General features: G+C 27.6%; 4 protein-coding genes across 9 annotated transcripts in view; 2 read left to right on the top strand and 2 right to left on the bottom strand.

Annotated features, from left to right (window-relative positions):
• The window catches only part of Rab3GAP1 (RAB3 GTPase activating protein subunit 1), a 33,660-nt gene extending 30,231 nt beyond the window's left edge, over positions 1-3,429 (top strand). For all 3 annotated transcript variants that reach the window (XM_033339389.2, XM_033339388.2, XM_076620642.1), the window contains 3 exons: positions 58-377; positions 951-1,154; positions 2,632-3,429. In XM_033339389.2, the coding sequence (XP_033195280.2) occupies positions 58-377; positions 951-1,154; positions 2,632-2,856 (749 nt within the window). In that variant the 3' untranslated portion in view covers positions 2,857-3,429. The remainder of the gene's footprint in view (positions 1-57; positions 378-950; positions 1,155-2,631) is intronic.
• Positions 3,430-4,660: 1,231 nt separating this feature from the next.
• On the bottom strand, positions 4,661-8,997 carry Tango6 (transport and golgi organization 6). Of its 2 annotated transcripts, XM_076620641.1 has the most exons (9): positions 8,796-8,997; positions 8,582-8,711; positions 8,001-8,232; positions 7,750-7,932; positions 7,399-7,671; positions 6,110-7,309; positions 5,830-6,034; positions 5,613-5,764; positions 4,661-5,070 (listed from the first exon to the last, which is right to left on the bottom strand). In XM_076620641.1, exons 1-9 carry the CDS (start codon positions 8,848-8,850, stop codon positions 4,783-4,785), a joined length of 2,718 nt encoding a protein of 905 aa, XP_076476756.1. In that variant the 5' UTR covers positions 8,851-8,997; the 3' UTR covers positions 4,661-4,782. The 2 variants fall into 2 exon arrangements, with proteins under 2 accessions (XP_076476756.1, XP_033195277.1); XM_033339386.2 differs by having other exon boundaries at positions 7,399-7,932.
• Positions 8,998-9,117: 120 nt separating this feature from the next.
• Positions 9,118-11,047, top strand: LOC117159501 (divergent protein kinase domain 2A). Its single transcript, XM_033339396.2, has 4 exons — positions 9,118-9,839; positions 10,061-10,361; positions 10,471-10,601; positions 10,762-11,047. The coding sequence occupies exons 1-4, from the start codon at positions 9,234-9,236 to the stop codon at positions 10,960-10,962; spliced, it is 1,239 nt and encodes a 412-aa protein (XP_033195287.2). The 5' UTR covers positions 9,118-9,233; the 3' UTR covers positions 10,963-11,047.
• Positions 11,048-11,413: 366 nt separating this feature from the next.
• LOC117159500 (eukaryotic translation initiation factor 2-alpha kinase 1) lies at positions 11,414-14,659 on the bottom strand. Of its 3 annotated transcripts, none has more exons than XM_033339393.2 (10): positions 14,562-14,659; positions 14,212-14,430; positions 13,761-13,928; positions 13,253-13,409; positions 12,703-13,178; positions 12,451-12,620; positions 12,207-12,380; positions 11,952-12,107; positions 11,743-11,880; positions 11,414-11,669 (listed from the first exon to the last, which is right to left on the bottom strand). In XM_033339393.2, exons 2-10 carry the CDS (start codon positions 14,279-14,281, stop codon positions 11,454-11,456), a joined length of 1,725 nt encoding a protein of 574 aa, XP_033195284.1. In that variant the 5' UTR covers positions 14,282-14,430; positions 14,562-14,659; the 3' UTR covers positions 11,414-11,453. The 3 variants fall into 3 exon arrangements, with proteins under 3 accessions (XP_033195284.1, XP_033195283.1, XP_033195286.1); XM_033339392.2 differs by having other exon boundaries at positions 12,451-12,623; positions 14,562-14,657; XM_033339395.2 differs by having other exon boundaries at positions 11,527-11,687; positions 12,451-12,623; positions 14,562-14,657.
• Positions 14,660-15,767: the final 1,108 nt, after the last annotated feature.

Raw genomic sequence — 15,767 nt, 5'->3', positions numbered from 1 at the left:
AAAATGAAGAAACTTTAAAGAGAAACCTATAATTATATAATCTATTATCTAATATAGGTCACTTATCGGCAAGAATGCTGATTCCCAATAATCCATGGTCTACAACTTGGAGTTCAGCCCTGCCTGTACCTGCACATCGACAAAAACGTCTATTCGATGACACAAGGGAAGCTGAAAAAGCTCTGCATTTCCTAAGTACAAAGCGCATAGGCCAAATTGCTCAACTTCTCTTACCCGCATTAACTCATGCAGCGCTTTACACTTTGAGCGAACAAAAGCAAGATGCTTTACCAAATCTACCTGATGTTACAATCAGTATACTTAATAAGTTACAATATGCTACGAAACCTATTCATCAAAAATTACATGTATATGAGGTATCTTTAACCTATATAGTTAGCAATTTACATTTTACATTATGCAGTATGATACATCTTATATTATTATCTTCAATGAAAAATGTTGTAGAACAAAGTTCAATGGTTTCAAAGGAGACATTATGGTGTTAGCTTTTTTATCATCATGAGCTGAGACGCTCAACAAAACTTTTCAAAGTTACACCATTCACACATATGATTAACATGTAATATTGAAATTAAAATATCTCCCAAATTAATAATTTTTTCATATAAAAGCAACACATTTTTTCATATAATATATGATTTTATAGTAAAGAATGACAGATTAAATTGAATAATATTATAATATTACGTAATGTTATTGTATTATATATAAATAATAATATAGAATATATAAATAATAGTAAAAAATATATAATTCTATTTAAAAAATTAATAATACTAAAATGTGACCCTTTGAAATCATTTAATGTTCATTGGCAATATATTTTACTGAACATAATTATATTAAGGTGTTTCAAGATAATATCAGGTATCTTACTCTGCATAAATGAACAAAGGAAAATCAGGAATTAAGTAAATTCATTTCAGGAAATTATTCGGGACGTAGAAGGTGTGGAAGCTCTTGTTGCACAAGTAAATTCTTTACAACATAAACTGGGTGGAAACAATGATTCTAAAGAATTTACTTCGTTTCTCATCCAGTTAATGCGAGGAAAGGAAGTGGATGTGCCAGGTGGATCCAATGGAAATATCGGTTCTCGAATAACAACAATGTTTAGAGATGCTCAAAAAGTACTAATTAATACTTGATTTCAGAGGGTATTCTAATCTAGACAACACTTTTTGAATCAAAACCTTCTAACATGTGAAGATATTACTAAATAAATAAAGAACTTAATTTTTATTTTTCACATTTTAACTATACAAGATGTTTCGTTTACATTGAATTTCTTAATACTTTAGTTGCTTTTACTGATACAAAAAATTATGTCAAGATGAAGTTCATTTATTCAAAATGAACAACATTCTGATTCATGATGTTTACCCTTAAGATCTCAGAGTTCTCGGAAAAAAGATATTGTTTTAAATGGTACTATATTTTCTCCAATCGATGTTCTTGTTATTCTCTATAAAAAGTACTGAGACACTTCTATTACTATTTTGGTTTGAGAGATATGGTAACTTTAATTTTAACACTTATCATATGTAAACAAAGAAAGATGCAAAATAGTGTTCTTGTGTTTATGTTTCCCATATATTCCATAAAATAAGTTTTACAAAATTAAAGCTAAATTTTGGTTATCTTTCAGAAACAATTATCTCAATACTTTCTCTTATAGAAAATGTCAATAATGTAGAAAACTTCGATTTTTCAAAAAAATTGATCTTAAAGGAGAAAAATCATAAATCTCAATGTACATTATTCTGACTAAACCAATCAACTTTGTACCAATAAAAATAACTAATTGTGAGATATTAAGAAATTTAAGACAAACAAAATACAATGTGTAGATAATTACTTAACGTTAGTTTGATTAGATTTTCAAATCTTTGACTAAGCATCTATATATATGTAGACTGAGCTCTTTGTTATCCAAAGTAGCCTGTTCATGCTAAATAAATCATCAGTAGCCATTAGTCGGCGAGAATAAAAGTTTCATTATATAAACGAAAGTATTCTCTGCAATATTATTTAAGATACAAAGGAAAATGAAAGTATGACAAATCCTAATGCATTCTTTTCATACTAATTTATGCTTATGTCAAAAGTCTTATTGCCTTCTGATCACAGAATATATTACCTAATTCTGGTATAGATAATAAATAGTAAATTACAGCTGATATAAATATTAAAGTGGCGATATTTAAAAGTGTATAAATTCATTTTTAAATCCCTCAAGCTGTTAAAAACATATTGCAAATATCAACTTCTAATTCACTCGCTAGCTAAACGACTATTTTATATATAATCAAAAATGCAAATCAATCTATTCGATCATTTTCAAGAAAACTTTCATCAATTTGGAAAATTTCATTCTGAATATAAGGCGTTTGGATTTCTTCTTTTAATTATAACGTGATTCTACAATTTTACGAATTTCGTATTAATAATTTAAGAATACATTTTTGCATGACAAAAGCTAAGTACAAAGAGAATGCAAATATCCAACAGCCGAATTTTTGAATAATCATCTAGATTGTAATACTCTTTAATACAAATATTTATTTAACAAAAGTAATATGCTATTAATAACTTTGTATGTTCTAGGCTGCTCTTATAATGACCTCCCTCAATAGTAATCCAGACGTAGATGTTGCTGGAGATAAGTTTAAAACATTCCCAGAACCTTGCTGTAAAGAGTTTATTTTACGAATTGTAACACCAAGGCCCTCGCCAACCTCAACTCCACAACCACAAAGGCTGTATGTATGTCTTAAACGAGATGATATTCGATTAGCTGGATTCTTCTCGAAAGATACGATATTTTTATAGTCCACGTTCTAAGACTTGTCTAATTAAGAATGTATTGATTAATGAATACTTTAGAAATTCAGTCGTTTCTGTCTTTCCATCTTTTCCAATTGTGTGAAATAAGTTGTTAAAATAAATTTTCTATACATTAGTTCACTATTATTCCGATTTCTCTATCGGCAAATTTGTATATAAAAACTACCATAAAGAAGAATTGGAGAATTTTTTTGATAAGTTATTACAAGATAAAAAATTTAGATCTTTTTCAAATGATATTAATGTGACTTTAACTTTACTTCACAATTTTTTTTAAAGGAAAAAATATTACAAAATGGCAAAATTATTCACTACATTCGAAACCTTTTCTGCTAAAACATAGATAACTGGCTGCCATTTCTGCAGAGTACTGAAACATTTAAGATAAAAAATTCTTTTCTATTTATAAACTAGAATCTATTATTTTTTGAAAGTTGCAGTGCTCGTAGAAATGGCAGTAGTTTGAAGAAAAAGAAACCTTTTACCAAAAAAATCAACTGTAAACATTTAAAAAGTCAGTAATTGAAGTATCATAAATATATTACATTGTAAAATAAATCAATTATGCAAAATATTCCTTCACATTCCTAATTTTATCAGAAATTTGAATTTTGATAAATTCCTTTGATACAACATTCTATTCGCCTAAAACTTTTAAGGCAGATAAAAGTATATATTTTATAAGTATAGGGTGGTGTATTCTCTTAATGGTGTAGTACATGTGCAACAGCATCAAGCCAGCATCAATGTATTCACTTTATATATATATAATGGTTACAAAAAGTATGTATTTCCATATACCCTTATTTTCCAATGAAGCATATTTTTATCAGACTCAGACATACACATATATAACAACACATCATCAACATTTCTTCATATCACCTTGACAACCGTGAGATTCTTAACACGAATATTTTGTCATATCTAGACTGTGGATGTTTGAACATTTATGCGGAATTTAAAACTTCAAAAGTGCACAAAATACATATAATATACAAAAATATACAAAATATACTAAGAATATATAGTACTTATCACGACATTTAGTAGATGAAATAAATTTCTGTTTAGGTTCTATTTCTTTAATTATATTTACAGAAATATGAATTTCCATAAACATTCGCAGTCTAGTTATATCAAGTGGTAATTAGATCTATTGTTTATTGTTCGTACAAAATACTCATTGGTAACAAATTGTACTGTTTTCACTCATGTTTAGCCACCTTAAAATAATTATCTATATAAGTGAAATTCACTCGTACTTTTTCTTATATTCTTTCTTATATTCCGTAATTGTTCATTCATATATCTAATTTCTCCTTCTTCTATTACTCTTATGCTCATTAAGTGAAGTCTTTATAAACTCATTTTTTCACAAAACTATTTTTTCAATACTAAATCCTAATATACTCCTTTTTACATAATATATGTACCGAGATATGTTGTTGATGTAGTAATGGTATTGTATTAATAGTATTACATATATATATATATATATATATATATATATATATATAACTTATATATATATATATATATATATATATATATAATCGTATTAATAATAATATTTGTTATCATTACATTAGGTATTGACAAAATGTATTAATGCGAAGAGAACTGAATGTTGTGTTCAAAGCAACAGCCTTAAACATGCTTGTTTCTGTAGAGAAAAAAAAGGAGACAATGATCAATGAATAAATTAATAACGTTGACAAACTTTCCAGACGTGTATAAAAATATGTAAAATTTGAATACTTTGGTCAGAGACTTATGGTAAACGAAATCAATTATATTTGCTTTTATTTAGAACTATAACAAATAACTCAAACTTATACATTAAAAAAGGAATAATGAATATAAATATTCTTTGTAGGAACCAAATAGTAAATATTCTTAAACTATATTTTAGGAAAGAATAATTTTTTTTTCAAGTTTTGGAGAAGCAAGGATGAAGTCTTGCACAATTAAATCTAATTCTTCCAACGCTAGTTGAGCATGTAAACGTAGTATTAGATCCTCATCGTTGTCTCGTAAGTGTTTAAGGCCACGATATAAGTCAACCAAATCTTTACCCAGGCTTGTTAATGTATTCTTTCCAAGACCACGGAATAATAAAGTGCTAACCATAACTGCAGCTCGTCGACATTCAGGGACTTTGTCTGTTTTTACAATACTGGTAAGGCAATAGATCACCTAAAGATTTATATTAAAACTCATTTATAATCGAGTTTACATATACATTCAAAGCATAACGTACTTAAATATATATCAAATTCAATTGTATATAATTGTATATACTTTTAGTAAGAATTCATTATGATATAAAATATAAATATGATATAAAATATAATAATATCAAACGGTAATTTTTTGTGAAAGAATAAATCTGAAATAAAAACTAAAAATCTTTTAATAAAATTTTCGTTTAAAGAAAATATTTCGAGTAATTTATAAGATAAAAGTTGTTTTAGAAAGTCAACATTTTGACTACTCTTTTTGAACTACATTAATAAAATAGCAAATATGACAGAAAGACAAAAATATACCAAATTCCATGAAGTCAATATCTACAAGTCAAGAGTATATGTACAGTAAGTTTTTAAAACGAAAAAAACGGAATCTTATATAAATAAATACATAATTGTCAATTTCATGAAAAATCGTTCTCCGCTTGCTAGAACTACGTTTTATGGCTTTATATAATATTCATATTTATGTAAATTAATTGAACATACCTCAATAACGTCATCCCCCAAACGAAAACCTAGTACTTTACAGAGTTCAGCTAAGCAAGAAAGACTAGATGCTCGCATTAAAGAATCTGCATCTCGTATAGCACATAAGAATCCGTTTATTAAAATATTCTTATAAGGCGATACCATTTCACCTATAAAAATATACAATTCTGAAAAATTTTATATACAAGGGGAAAGGAATCTGTACAAGACATACCTAAACTTTTGGTCATTTTTACAAGTATTTCTCCTAACTTAACTCTAGTTTCTACATTTATGTCTCCACCAGAAATGCGCTGTGGTATATCAATATATTCCTGTACTAATGTTCTAACAACCACTTCTGGATATGATGTGGCTAAAGCACATAATCCGTTAATTGCTGCCAAATATATAAACGAATCTTCATGTTTTACATTTTCCTATAAAAAAAAGATATACAATACACAAAATACATTAGAAGAGAGTGAAATCAGAAAAAGATTCTTTCTACCAACCATAAATAATTGTAGAAGAATTGATTTTCTAGAAATAGTACACGGATCCATATTTTCAATTAGTTTAGTAAGAACTACAAGTGCATGAGCACGTACAGGTAGTAACGGATCCGCAAGATCTTGAATTACGCTTTCGAATCTGTTTGATACTTCACAACCGGCTGACACGTCCTGATAATGTTTTTTTTCTGGCTTACCTTTAGTTTCGACTAGTTCTATCAATTCTTGCATTAACATTAACAATTGAGATGGAATATTTGAAAAAGCACAACATTCTTTCAAGAATCTTAGAAAATCATTGAATATTGTCCAATTTAAAGATTTCTTCTTTTCGTTTACAATCATTTTCACTAACATTAAGCCTACATATAAGATTTCACAGTCTTCATCTGCTGTCAAATCCTGTGTTTTTTTTATATGCTGATTAAATAATAATTTTATAAAATAGAACATTAATTTTGGATCTTCAACTTGTGATTCTTGCACAACAGATACATTAGCTAAACTTGATAGAAGTTTCACAGCTGCTAATTTTTCTTCCATCTTTTCCATTGTATCTTCCACAGCTTCTAACATATTTTGAGCTTCCGTTTGATCTACTTTTATGGAATTTGATAGAAATTGTAATAAATAGGAAAACAGTTTAGTTGATAGATTTCTTGTAGTAAACGTCAAGTCAAATAAAGTGTCTGCAAATTCTTCATATTTGCAAGTCCTATCTAATCCAAGAATTTCAATTCCACCTGCTGGTCCAAACTTTGATTTCAAATAATTTCCAAATTTATTAGTTACATTGTGTCCAAGAAATGCGGCGAAAAGTTCATTTCTTAATGGTTGTTCATATAAAAGCAGTAGTACAAGTTGTTTGAGTTTAGCTTTTAGTACATAAGCACTTTGTCTAACAGTGTTATATAATGAAAATAAAGGAACAGCTACATTCATTAAAAGTTCAGAAGGCAATTGTTTAAATTTACTTTCCATGGTGACAAAGCATCTTGTTAAATTTTCAATACATTTTTCCACTTCTTCCTCGCTTTTCACCTTCTCTTCATTTTCTGAATTTACTAGTAATGGATCGCATATTACTTTTACAATATTTTCATAGCAAACAATCGGATTGTAGTGATGAAATATAGTAATGCAGTAGCTTGCTATTGTTGCCGAATGCATAATCTGGGTTGAACTTAAAAGATCCAGTAACTGAAACAAATATAGTTTATCCTAAAATTATCAAGTATTCAAGGAAATAAATATGAATCGTTAATGCAAAAATAATTTGTAAAATGTACTTGTGAGCATATGGATTTATAATATTCGTTAGGATTAATTCCATGTGATGTAGCTATTAATCGGGAAATAGTATCCAATTTATTCCAATGTTGTCCATAATCCAATGGGTTTTCACAAACAATAGTTAAGATTGAAATAATTCCATTAGGTTGCATTAGTTGTTGTACTAAATATTTGCGGGTTTCACGTTGGAGCCATCTTGGTACTCCTTTAATGCCAAGAATTACCATCATTTCTCTCATGCATATAGATGAGGGACAGTTATTTAATAACTTATGAAACAAAGATATAAAGTGTTCTTGATCTCTTTTTAATTTATCATATATATCTTTAGTCATTATAAATTTAACCTTGCTTTCATTTTCTTCTTGAGTCAGTATAGTGTTTTCAAGTGGTTTTATCAATGGGGCATAGGATAATTGTAAAAGTGCAGCGATTAAGGATCCTATTTGAGCAAGTATTGGAGGACGAAACATAATATCATCGTATAATTCCATCATAGAATTAACTGCAAATTTTAATCTCTTATATTTCTGAAATAAAGGAAATATTTTTAATTTTCCCAATTAGTGTTTTTTAATGCAATAACTATAATTCATACTTGTAAATCTGATATATCTTCCTTCCAGACCACTATAGCTCTGGGACATAATTTAGCCATGTCAACTCCGACACCAGGTAAAAGACAAGATATAATTCCTATGGCAGTTATCACTTCTATACAAATTTTTAAAGTACGAAATTGCTTAACACTAAGTAAAGATCTATCGTTTGTGGAATTATTCTTCTTTATACTTTGTAAAACATATATGATGATATATATGTACCGATACCTAAAAATACATTAGAAATTTTGAGACATCTTTGCATTTAATTTTAAATAATTTTATATAACTTTATATAATTTTAATGTGTTAGCCATCACATGTCACATACCATTTTATAATGCATTGCACTTTATTAATATATTTTTAAATGCTTGAGATGCCAGAGATACTTGTTTATCATTAATGTAAAATGATTTTGAGCATTGTTTTTTTTTTATTTGATTGAAAAAAAGAATAACAAAATTGCTTTTTATACTGTCAATTTATATCATGGCATGTGCAATCGAAAAAATTGAAATTCAGATATAGCTGCCAACATACTAAATTTAAGAGTTATAAAAAATGCTGATATTACCTAATATCATCAGGTTCATTTTCATCTTCAATACTGTTAATTACAAGGTTTACATCATTTTTCACTAAAACTACTTGTATTTTTTGCAAAACCTTCTGCAACTTTTCATCAAATTCAGCCTTTCCGACAACTTAAAAAATTATAAAACTCCCATTAACAATTTTTAATGATTATAAAATTTACTCATTTTAATATATAAAAAATATCATCATACCACTTTCACTTTTATTAAATGTTATTAAATGATGCAGTATTTCATGATAATCCATGTTTTTGTTTATTTAATCAAAAAACTAAACTATTACCTCAAAATATAAATATAATAGGTACATATCAAAGAGTAAGAATTGCGATCACGGTCAGATGAACTGGTCTCGACACAAATATACCGAAAGTGTAGAAGAAACCGTTCGAAAATTGAATTGCGAAAAATCAACATGGAAGACAAGAAGGTTTTCGTTCTGCGCATACGTGACAATGTCTCAGACAGAGATAGAGACATTCTATTCATCTTTATCTATCTTACAAGGAAAAGGATTTTGCTATCTTGAACGTAGGAATATATTCCTACAGCCTCTCTGGTTTTTGAATATAATAATTGAAGCCAACTTCACACAATCATACTAAAAACAAGTTCTGATGACAGCGTAACATGATTTTATCATATATATATAATATATTAAAATTTAAAAAGTGGGAGCTGTTATCTCTTCTAACAATTTTAATAGCATTAAAGTGGTCCACAATTATTACATTTCGACCGGACATACATCGTTTAACAGAATTACATAAATGTCCAGCATGTTTTGGTATTTCTGCATGCAATTATATTCATGAAATAGATATCGCATTTCATGATTTTTATTCCGTGTTTGCATATTTTTTTGGAGTAAAAAATGTATTTTTTGGATTCTTTAATAATAGCAGAGTTGTTCTGAAGAAGTTAGCACAAAATTCGGAATTAGATGAATTTGATCGAATGCTTTGCGAAAACAAAAGAATTTCTCACATTTGTATAAAAAATGCAAAAGAAATAGATCATAAAGTTGAAGTCAATTTCCATGAACTTATCAAAAAAGAAGTTCATGTGAATTCTACGAAAGATAACTTCAATCATTTAAAACTTTGTCCTACTGTTCAACATTTAAATGATCTCTTAAGTAATGTATATCGTAATGAGAAAAATATCGATAGAAAAATACTTCATATTAATATTTGGGTATTAACAGTTCTTAATCCTGAGCCTCTCCTTCTTCAGGTACATATATACTTGTTTATGTCAAATTATTTAAATATAAATTCACAAAATTTACTTACATTAACTAAACTAATCAAAAAATGTATTATTTTTATATTATATTATTTTTCATATATAGGGATTTCTACATAAGCTTTTATCAGCAAAGACAATTGAAACATACAGCTTTATATGGTTATAAAATGCTTTGATAAAATAAACTGAAATATCTTTGTTTATAGATATTATCTACAAATAAGGATTGGCCAGTACCAAGATATTTTGGTACCTGTGGTCGCATTTTAATCCAGGAATATGTTGGGATGCCGTTAACTGCTTATTATAATGAACCATGGTTACGTAGGGCTAAATTAGCTTCGAGTCTTCTAGATGCTGCTTATAAATTTACTTACAAAGATGATAATTTTGGCTTCTATTTAACTGATATATCTGCTGATAATATAGCAGTTGATTCAATTGATAATGTAAAATTTGTAGATCTAGAAAATGTCATTATTGTTGACAGAAACATTGCTGCTACAGGTAATCTAAAAATAATTGAAAAAATTTTTGCATTTATTAGAAAAAGAATAAAGCGCAGAGTAACACTCATATCCCAGTTAATTATTTAAGAATTTTATATACTTCTTAGAGAGATCAACTACATGGAGTCAATTACAAGTAAATACTGAGAATTTTAGCTGCTCAGAATGTCTGGCATTTTCTGGTATTGATATATGTAGTCATAAAGTTAGTGATCACAATTACTATGCAATATGCAAGGTTGGTTCTTATTATTTGTGAACATAATATGTATACTAACTTATTATTTGTATAAACATATTATGACAAAATGAAAATGAACTAAGCAAATTCATTTAAATTTAAGTCAACATCATTTTCGATAGAAAGATTATTTACATAAAATATTTTACATTTATAGATATTATTAGCAATAAATATTAATAACAGTATACTACCTGGTGGTTTACTACACGATATACCGGCAGATATATTAAAAAATTATCCAGATGTACAACATTTAATACAACAATGTGTATATCCCCAAACACTACTCAGTAGAATAGATGCTGGAATGCAACTTAAAAAACTGTTAGATTCTATAATACAAAACCAAATATAAGAATTAAATAAGAATTAAATAAAATTATGCAATTAATTGAAATCAATTGTTAAAATAAATTATTATGTAGCAATTAATATCACAATTAACTGAGATAAATCAGTGTCATCCTATCGATTTTCAGAACATGTTATTATTTGCAAAAATATCTTTATTTTAATAAATAAAACAGTTGTACACAAAATACAATAAATAAGCTCTAATATAATCTACATTTTTATGCTCTCTTTATGAAAATCAAATTATGATAATATTCAAGATATTTATAAATATTTTATTTCGATGTGTATAAAATGAAACATAAATAAACGCATTTGTTATTTTCTTATCAAACAATATTTTTATGTGCTACATATCTAAAAAATGCACAGTTATATTCGTACAAGAGCACTCTCTTTATTATTTTATCATGGAGTTTTAAAAAGTAATGCTATATGCTTTTTTTCTAAAAAAAAAAAACTCGCTATCTTTCAGTCTAATAATACAAAGGTTTATATATCTTGCAACGATGTACTATGTTTAACCATCTGTTCTTCTAATATTAATATCCTTTCCTGTAATTTTTGTATTACATCGTCTTTTTTAGCAATGTCAATCTTTAAACGCGCTATCATCATATCTTTATCTTCGTTTAAGTCTTGTAACAATTGATTCGTTGATGGCCGATTCTCGGGCTCATCTTGAACTAATTGGCTTACTATATGCGCCTAACAAACATTGATTACCTTTACCTTCAATTAGTATTTTATTAAAATATCATCTTGTTTTAAATACACATACCCACTTAAGATGAGTAGCAGCTAATGTTGTTGGTATATGTCCCATTTTCAAACTATTAATTATTTCAATTCTTTCCATCTGAGTTCTTGTATGCACTATCAGCTCTAAAAGTACTATTCCTAAACTATATATGTCACTCTGGAAGAAGAAATGTTGCTTTATAATATCTTTAAAAATTATTATTTATTAAAAGAAAAAAACAGTGATACTTTAGGATCACATTTTCCTTGTAGTTGCTCTGGCGCTGCATACATTTGTGTTCCTATTATGGAATGGTGATTTTCACTTCGTAATGGACAAGCTAATCCAAAATCTCCTAACTGTATTTGTAGCTGCCCTGACGTTGAAATAAATATATTGCTTGGCTGAAGTTGTGTAAAAAATTACATATATTTTTAAGCAATAAAGTGAAAGCTCTTTAGGTATTTTATTTGAATCATAATCTTTTCATTTTCTTGCTTTACCTTTATGTCATGATGCACAATTCCACGAGAATGTATGTAGTCTAAACCATGAAGAGTTTGTGTTAATATTGCAATGAGCATTTCTTGTGGCGTTACCTCTATCCTTTCGTCAAGCCACTGTTGAAGTGTTTTTTCACAAAGAGCCATTTGAATATACAATGTTGTATATTTATTCTTTAACATCATATATAAATTAGACATATATATATATATTAGATATATATAGTAATACATATATACATACTGTTTGAGGTATATATGGTAAAAGCATCTTATTTTTACTGGATTCTTCATATGAATTACTGCCATCAGTATAATTTGTATTATTTTCTGTTTTATTATTTTGATGTTCGCTATCGTTCCTAAAAGATATACTGTTTGAATTAGTTCTCTCCTCATCCTTCTTAACATTTTCTTCTATAACAAGAGATGAATTCAATTTATAGGATCTTAATATCATGGTTAATCACAAATTATTTGATATAATTATATGTACCAGAGTTATAATTTGTCCATTTACTATGTTGTGACAACATGTCCTGTTTGTCATTTTCTTTTGGACTTTCACTACTCCCAGTATCCAAATTTTGTTGACTTCGTGAACTGGAAGTCTGATTTATCCACGATCTATATTCATTTGTTTTGTTATGTTCAATAGAACCTAATTTGCTTTGCAAATGACTTAAGGATACTAAATGCTGCCTTGAAGGCAACATTGGTTCAATCCATGCACCTTTATATGAAACTATATTGGTATGATTTAATTTGGCAAGAGTTTTCACTTCTTCAAGATGCTGCATTATATTTTTAACTCGATCAGAACGAACTGTTATCTTCTTAATGGCATATTCAATACCATCAAGACGATGTAAAGCTTTAAAAACATAACCAAATCCTCCAGCAGCAATAAAACTTATTTCTTGAAACTCTCTATGATACCGGGACCATTCTGTCATTGATGGTCTACATAAACTAAATTTGTATGAATTAAATATAATATAGCTTCTTTGTAATTGTACTTTGGAAAACACGGTATTAAATTTTACCTTGAAATCTGAAGTGAATTTTCACAACCGGCTGCTGCACGTGTAACTGTAAACAAGTGATACAGTGCTTGTTGATATTGATTTCTTAATGGTTCGAATTCCATCATATTGTAGGAATCATCAATTAGTTCCAATTTGTGAAGTCTATCACAAATAGCTAAAAACAATCATAGAAATTATTTCACAATCTATCTAAAAATTTATTAAGACACTAAAGAATTTAAAAATTGTTGAAATTTGAAATAAAAATGTGCTATAGAACATAATTCCTTAATTGAAATGTTTTAAACAATGGAAATTACTTTTTTAAATACTATTTGATAATTACTTTTGATAAAAAATAAAATTTTTAATATACTGCATGGTTAAGTAACTGAATTATTGACAAGAAGCTCTTGCTTATTTTAAAATTGTTATATTTAATTTTTAAATTGTACAAATACAAGAATTTTTCATACTAACAAAAAGATATAAAAATTAGTTGTTATAAAGAATATAAATATATTACCAAAATACAATTTATTTCTGCGTACTGAATCATCTTCAAATAGTATACACAATTGCTGTATGAGTGATGCAATTAAAAGACTACTGGAAGTTCTAACTATGCTCACAATTTGCCTATTGTTCAGATTACTTTCATTGTCCAAACATAGTGTTGGATTTGCATTGTTACCTAAAAAGTAAAAACGATATAACAAAATATCAGTCAGAGACTACTTAAAGTAATTGAAATTTTGTAATTATTATTCCAGATAATGACCGATTTACTACCTAAAAATTAATTTTTGTACTATTATTGTTTTTAATTGAAACAATACATTTTTTTACGAAAATTAGTAAATTATCGATTAAATAAATGCAGATGACAATATAAAAAGACTAAAATTATAGTTATTAGAACTGTTACTACGAATACATTTAAAAAACGCGCGGGAGTTTAAGGTTATATTATTTACCTCTGTCAAATGTAGTTGCGCTGGATAGTGTATCCCAAAGATTAGTTGGAGGTGAGTTATTATCAACCATTTTTGAACTTATTACATTTTTACATCAATACTTGTATTATTGTAAATCCATGTACACTATCGTAGGGATAAGGTACTCTCGTGGTCACTGATTGCACTATTCGCCAACAAGATTGCCACCCTGAAATCTTAGGTATAAACCAAAGGATACTAAAAAGAAAAAAGTCAGAAAAATGTCAAACGGACGTTGTGCAGTGCGATCTTGTTTCTGTAATCAACAATGCTATTGTATTACGTCGGTAAATCTATGCATCCTTTGTATGATTAGCTAGCTTAAATACCTTAGTAAATTGGTAGCATTCGCCATGAAACGTCGCGTCGTGGAAAATCGCAGAGATATCATGGGATGTGTGTGTTTTGTTTTTAATTAATTTTAAGATAAATATATCTAGGCTTAGTTCATAGTGTGTACTTTTTATACAAAGATGCATTGTCTGACTTGGAACAAGTGGTTTTAAGTCCTAGTTTTAAGGCTTAGTCTTAAGCTCTACTTTTAAGTCTTAGCTTTAAGTTTCGTCGTTAGTTTTAAGCGTTATTGTCAAGTTTTAATTTGAAATCACATCGTTTGTTTAGTTTTAGCATATTTGTGAAGATCGATGTATTTGATTGGTATTTTTCTACAGAAGCATAATTTTGGCGACCTTTTTGCTTTTTTTATTGGTTCTTTGTGAGTTTGTGAGTCAGACTACCTATGTTTGGTAATATATAATTAATAATTGATTTGAGAATAGAAAGATGAAAATAGAAAAGATTAAAAAATTCACATTTTTATGTGTCAGATACATGAAATTACAGCTTTAAGTTTTGAAACTAATTAAACGAATCATTTAAGTAATTCATTATTTTGACAGTGTGCAATACTTTCTAAAGTATTATAGTGGTATAGGATTCTATACTTTATTGCGATTACAGGATATCTCATTCTATATTTTATTTATTATTTTCATATATATAAACTTTATTTAGTTTTAATTCAAACCGGCACTATGTACTGAATCGATAACGCCGTATGTGGCACGAAAATGGTAAAAGGATCAGATGAGCCTCAAAACATGAGGCACGAAAAAGCACTACATGTCACGTTTATTCTGTACTTTGTCTGTGCTCAGGCCAAATCAGTAGGTAAATCGCCGATAGATATTTATTTATCTGTTCATTTATTTATATATTTTTATATTTATATATTTATATATCTATTTATGTACTTATTTATTTATAAATTTTTAGTTTTTATATAAACATATTTTTATTCCATTATTATAAATTTGTTCTTATTCTTTATTTTTGCGAATAAAAGTCTACATATCCCTTACTGGAGAAACATTTAAATCAAGTGTAATATAAAAATGTCACCTTTGCGTTCAGAAGTATATTCTTTTCAAGAAATATTTACTATTAAGAGAATATTTTTGTTATGCCTATGGTAATAATCTCATGCAACATTAAGTTTTTTAGTTATATTTTCTTATTTCTATTCCATTCAAGTT

This window comes from Bombus vancouverensis, chromosome 8, assembly GCF_051014615.1.
Source record: "Bombus vancouverensis nearcticus chromosome 8, iyBomVanc1_principal, whole genome shotgun sequence".
NCBI lineage: Eukaryota > Metazoa > Arthropoda > Insecta > Hymenoptera > Apidae > Bombus > Bombus vancouverensis.
This window is presented reverse-complemented; position numbering and strand designations above follow the sequence as displayed.

Bases quoted from the DNA above. Each gene is read 5' to 3' on its own strand.
- LOC117159500 (XM_033339392.2), bottom strand. From the start codon at position 14,281: ATGGTTGATAATAACTCACCTCCAACTAATCTTTGGGATACACTATCC. The intron at 12,624-12,702 runs GTACATATAATT...CTCTTGTTATAG, and splicing joins ATGGACAAATTATAACTCTG to AAGAAAATGTTAAGAAGGAT. The intron at 11,670-11,742 runs GTATGTGTATTT...AATGTTTGTTAG, and splicing joins CTGCTACTCATCTTAAGTGG to GCGCATATAGTAAGCCAATT.
- LOC117159501 (XM_033339396.2), top strand. From the start codon at position 9,234: ATGATTTTATCATATATATATAATATATTAAAATTTAAAAAGTGGGAG. The intron at 9,840-10,060 runs GTACATATATAC...CTTTGTTTATAG, and splicing joins CTGAGCCTCTCCTTCTTCAG to ATATTATCTACAAATAAGGA. The intron at 10,362-10,470 runs GTAATCTAAAAA...TATACTTCTTAG, and splicing joins CAGAAACATTGCTGCTACAG to AGAGATCAACTACATGGAGT.
- Tango6 (XM_033339386.2), bottom strand. From the start codon at position 8,850: ATGGATTATCATGAAATACTGCATCATTTAATAACATTTAATAAAAGT. The intron at 7,933-8,000 runs GTATGAATTATA...CCTTTATTTCAG, and splicing joins AAGATATATCAGATTTACAA to AAATATAAGAGATTAAAATT. The intron at 5,071-5,612 runs GTATGTTCAATT...ATAAATCTTTAG, and splicing joins TGGGGGATGACGTTATTGAG to GTGATCTATTGCCTTACCAG.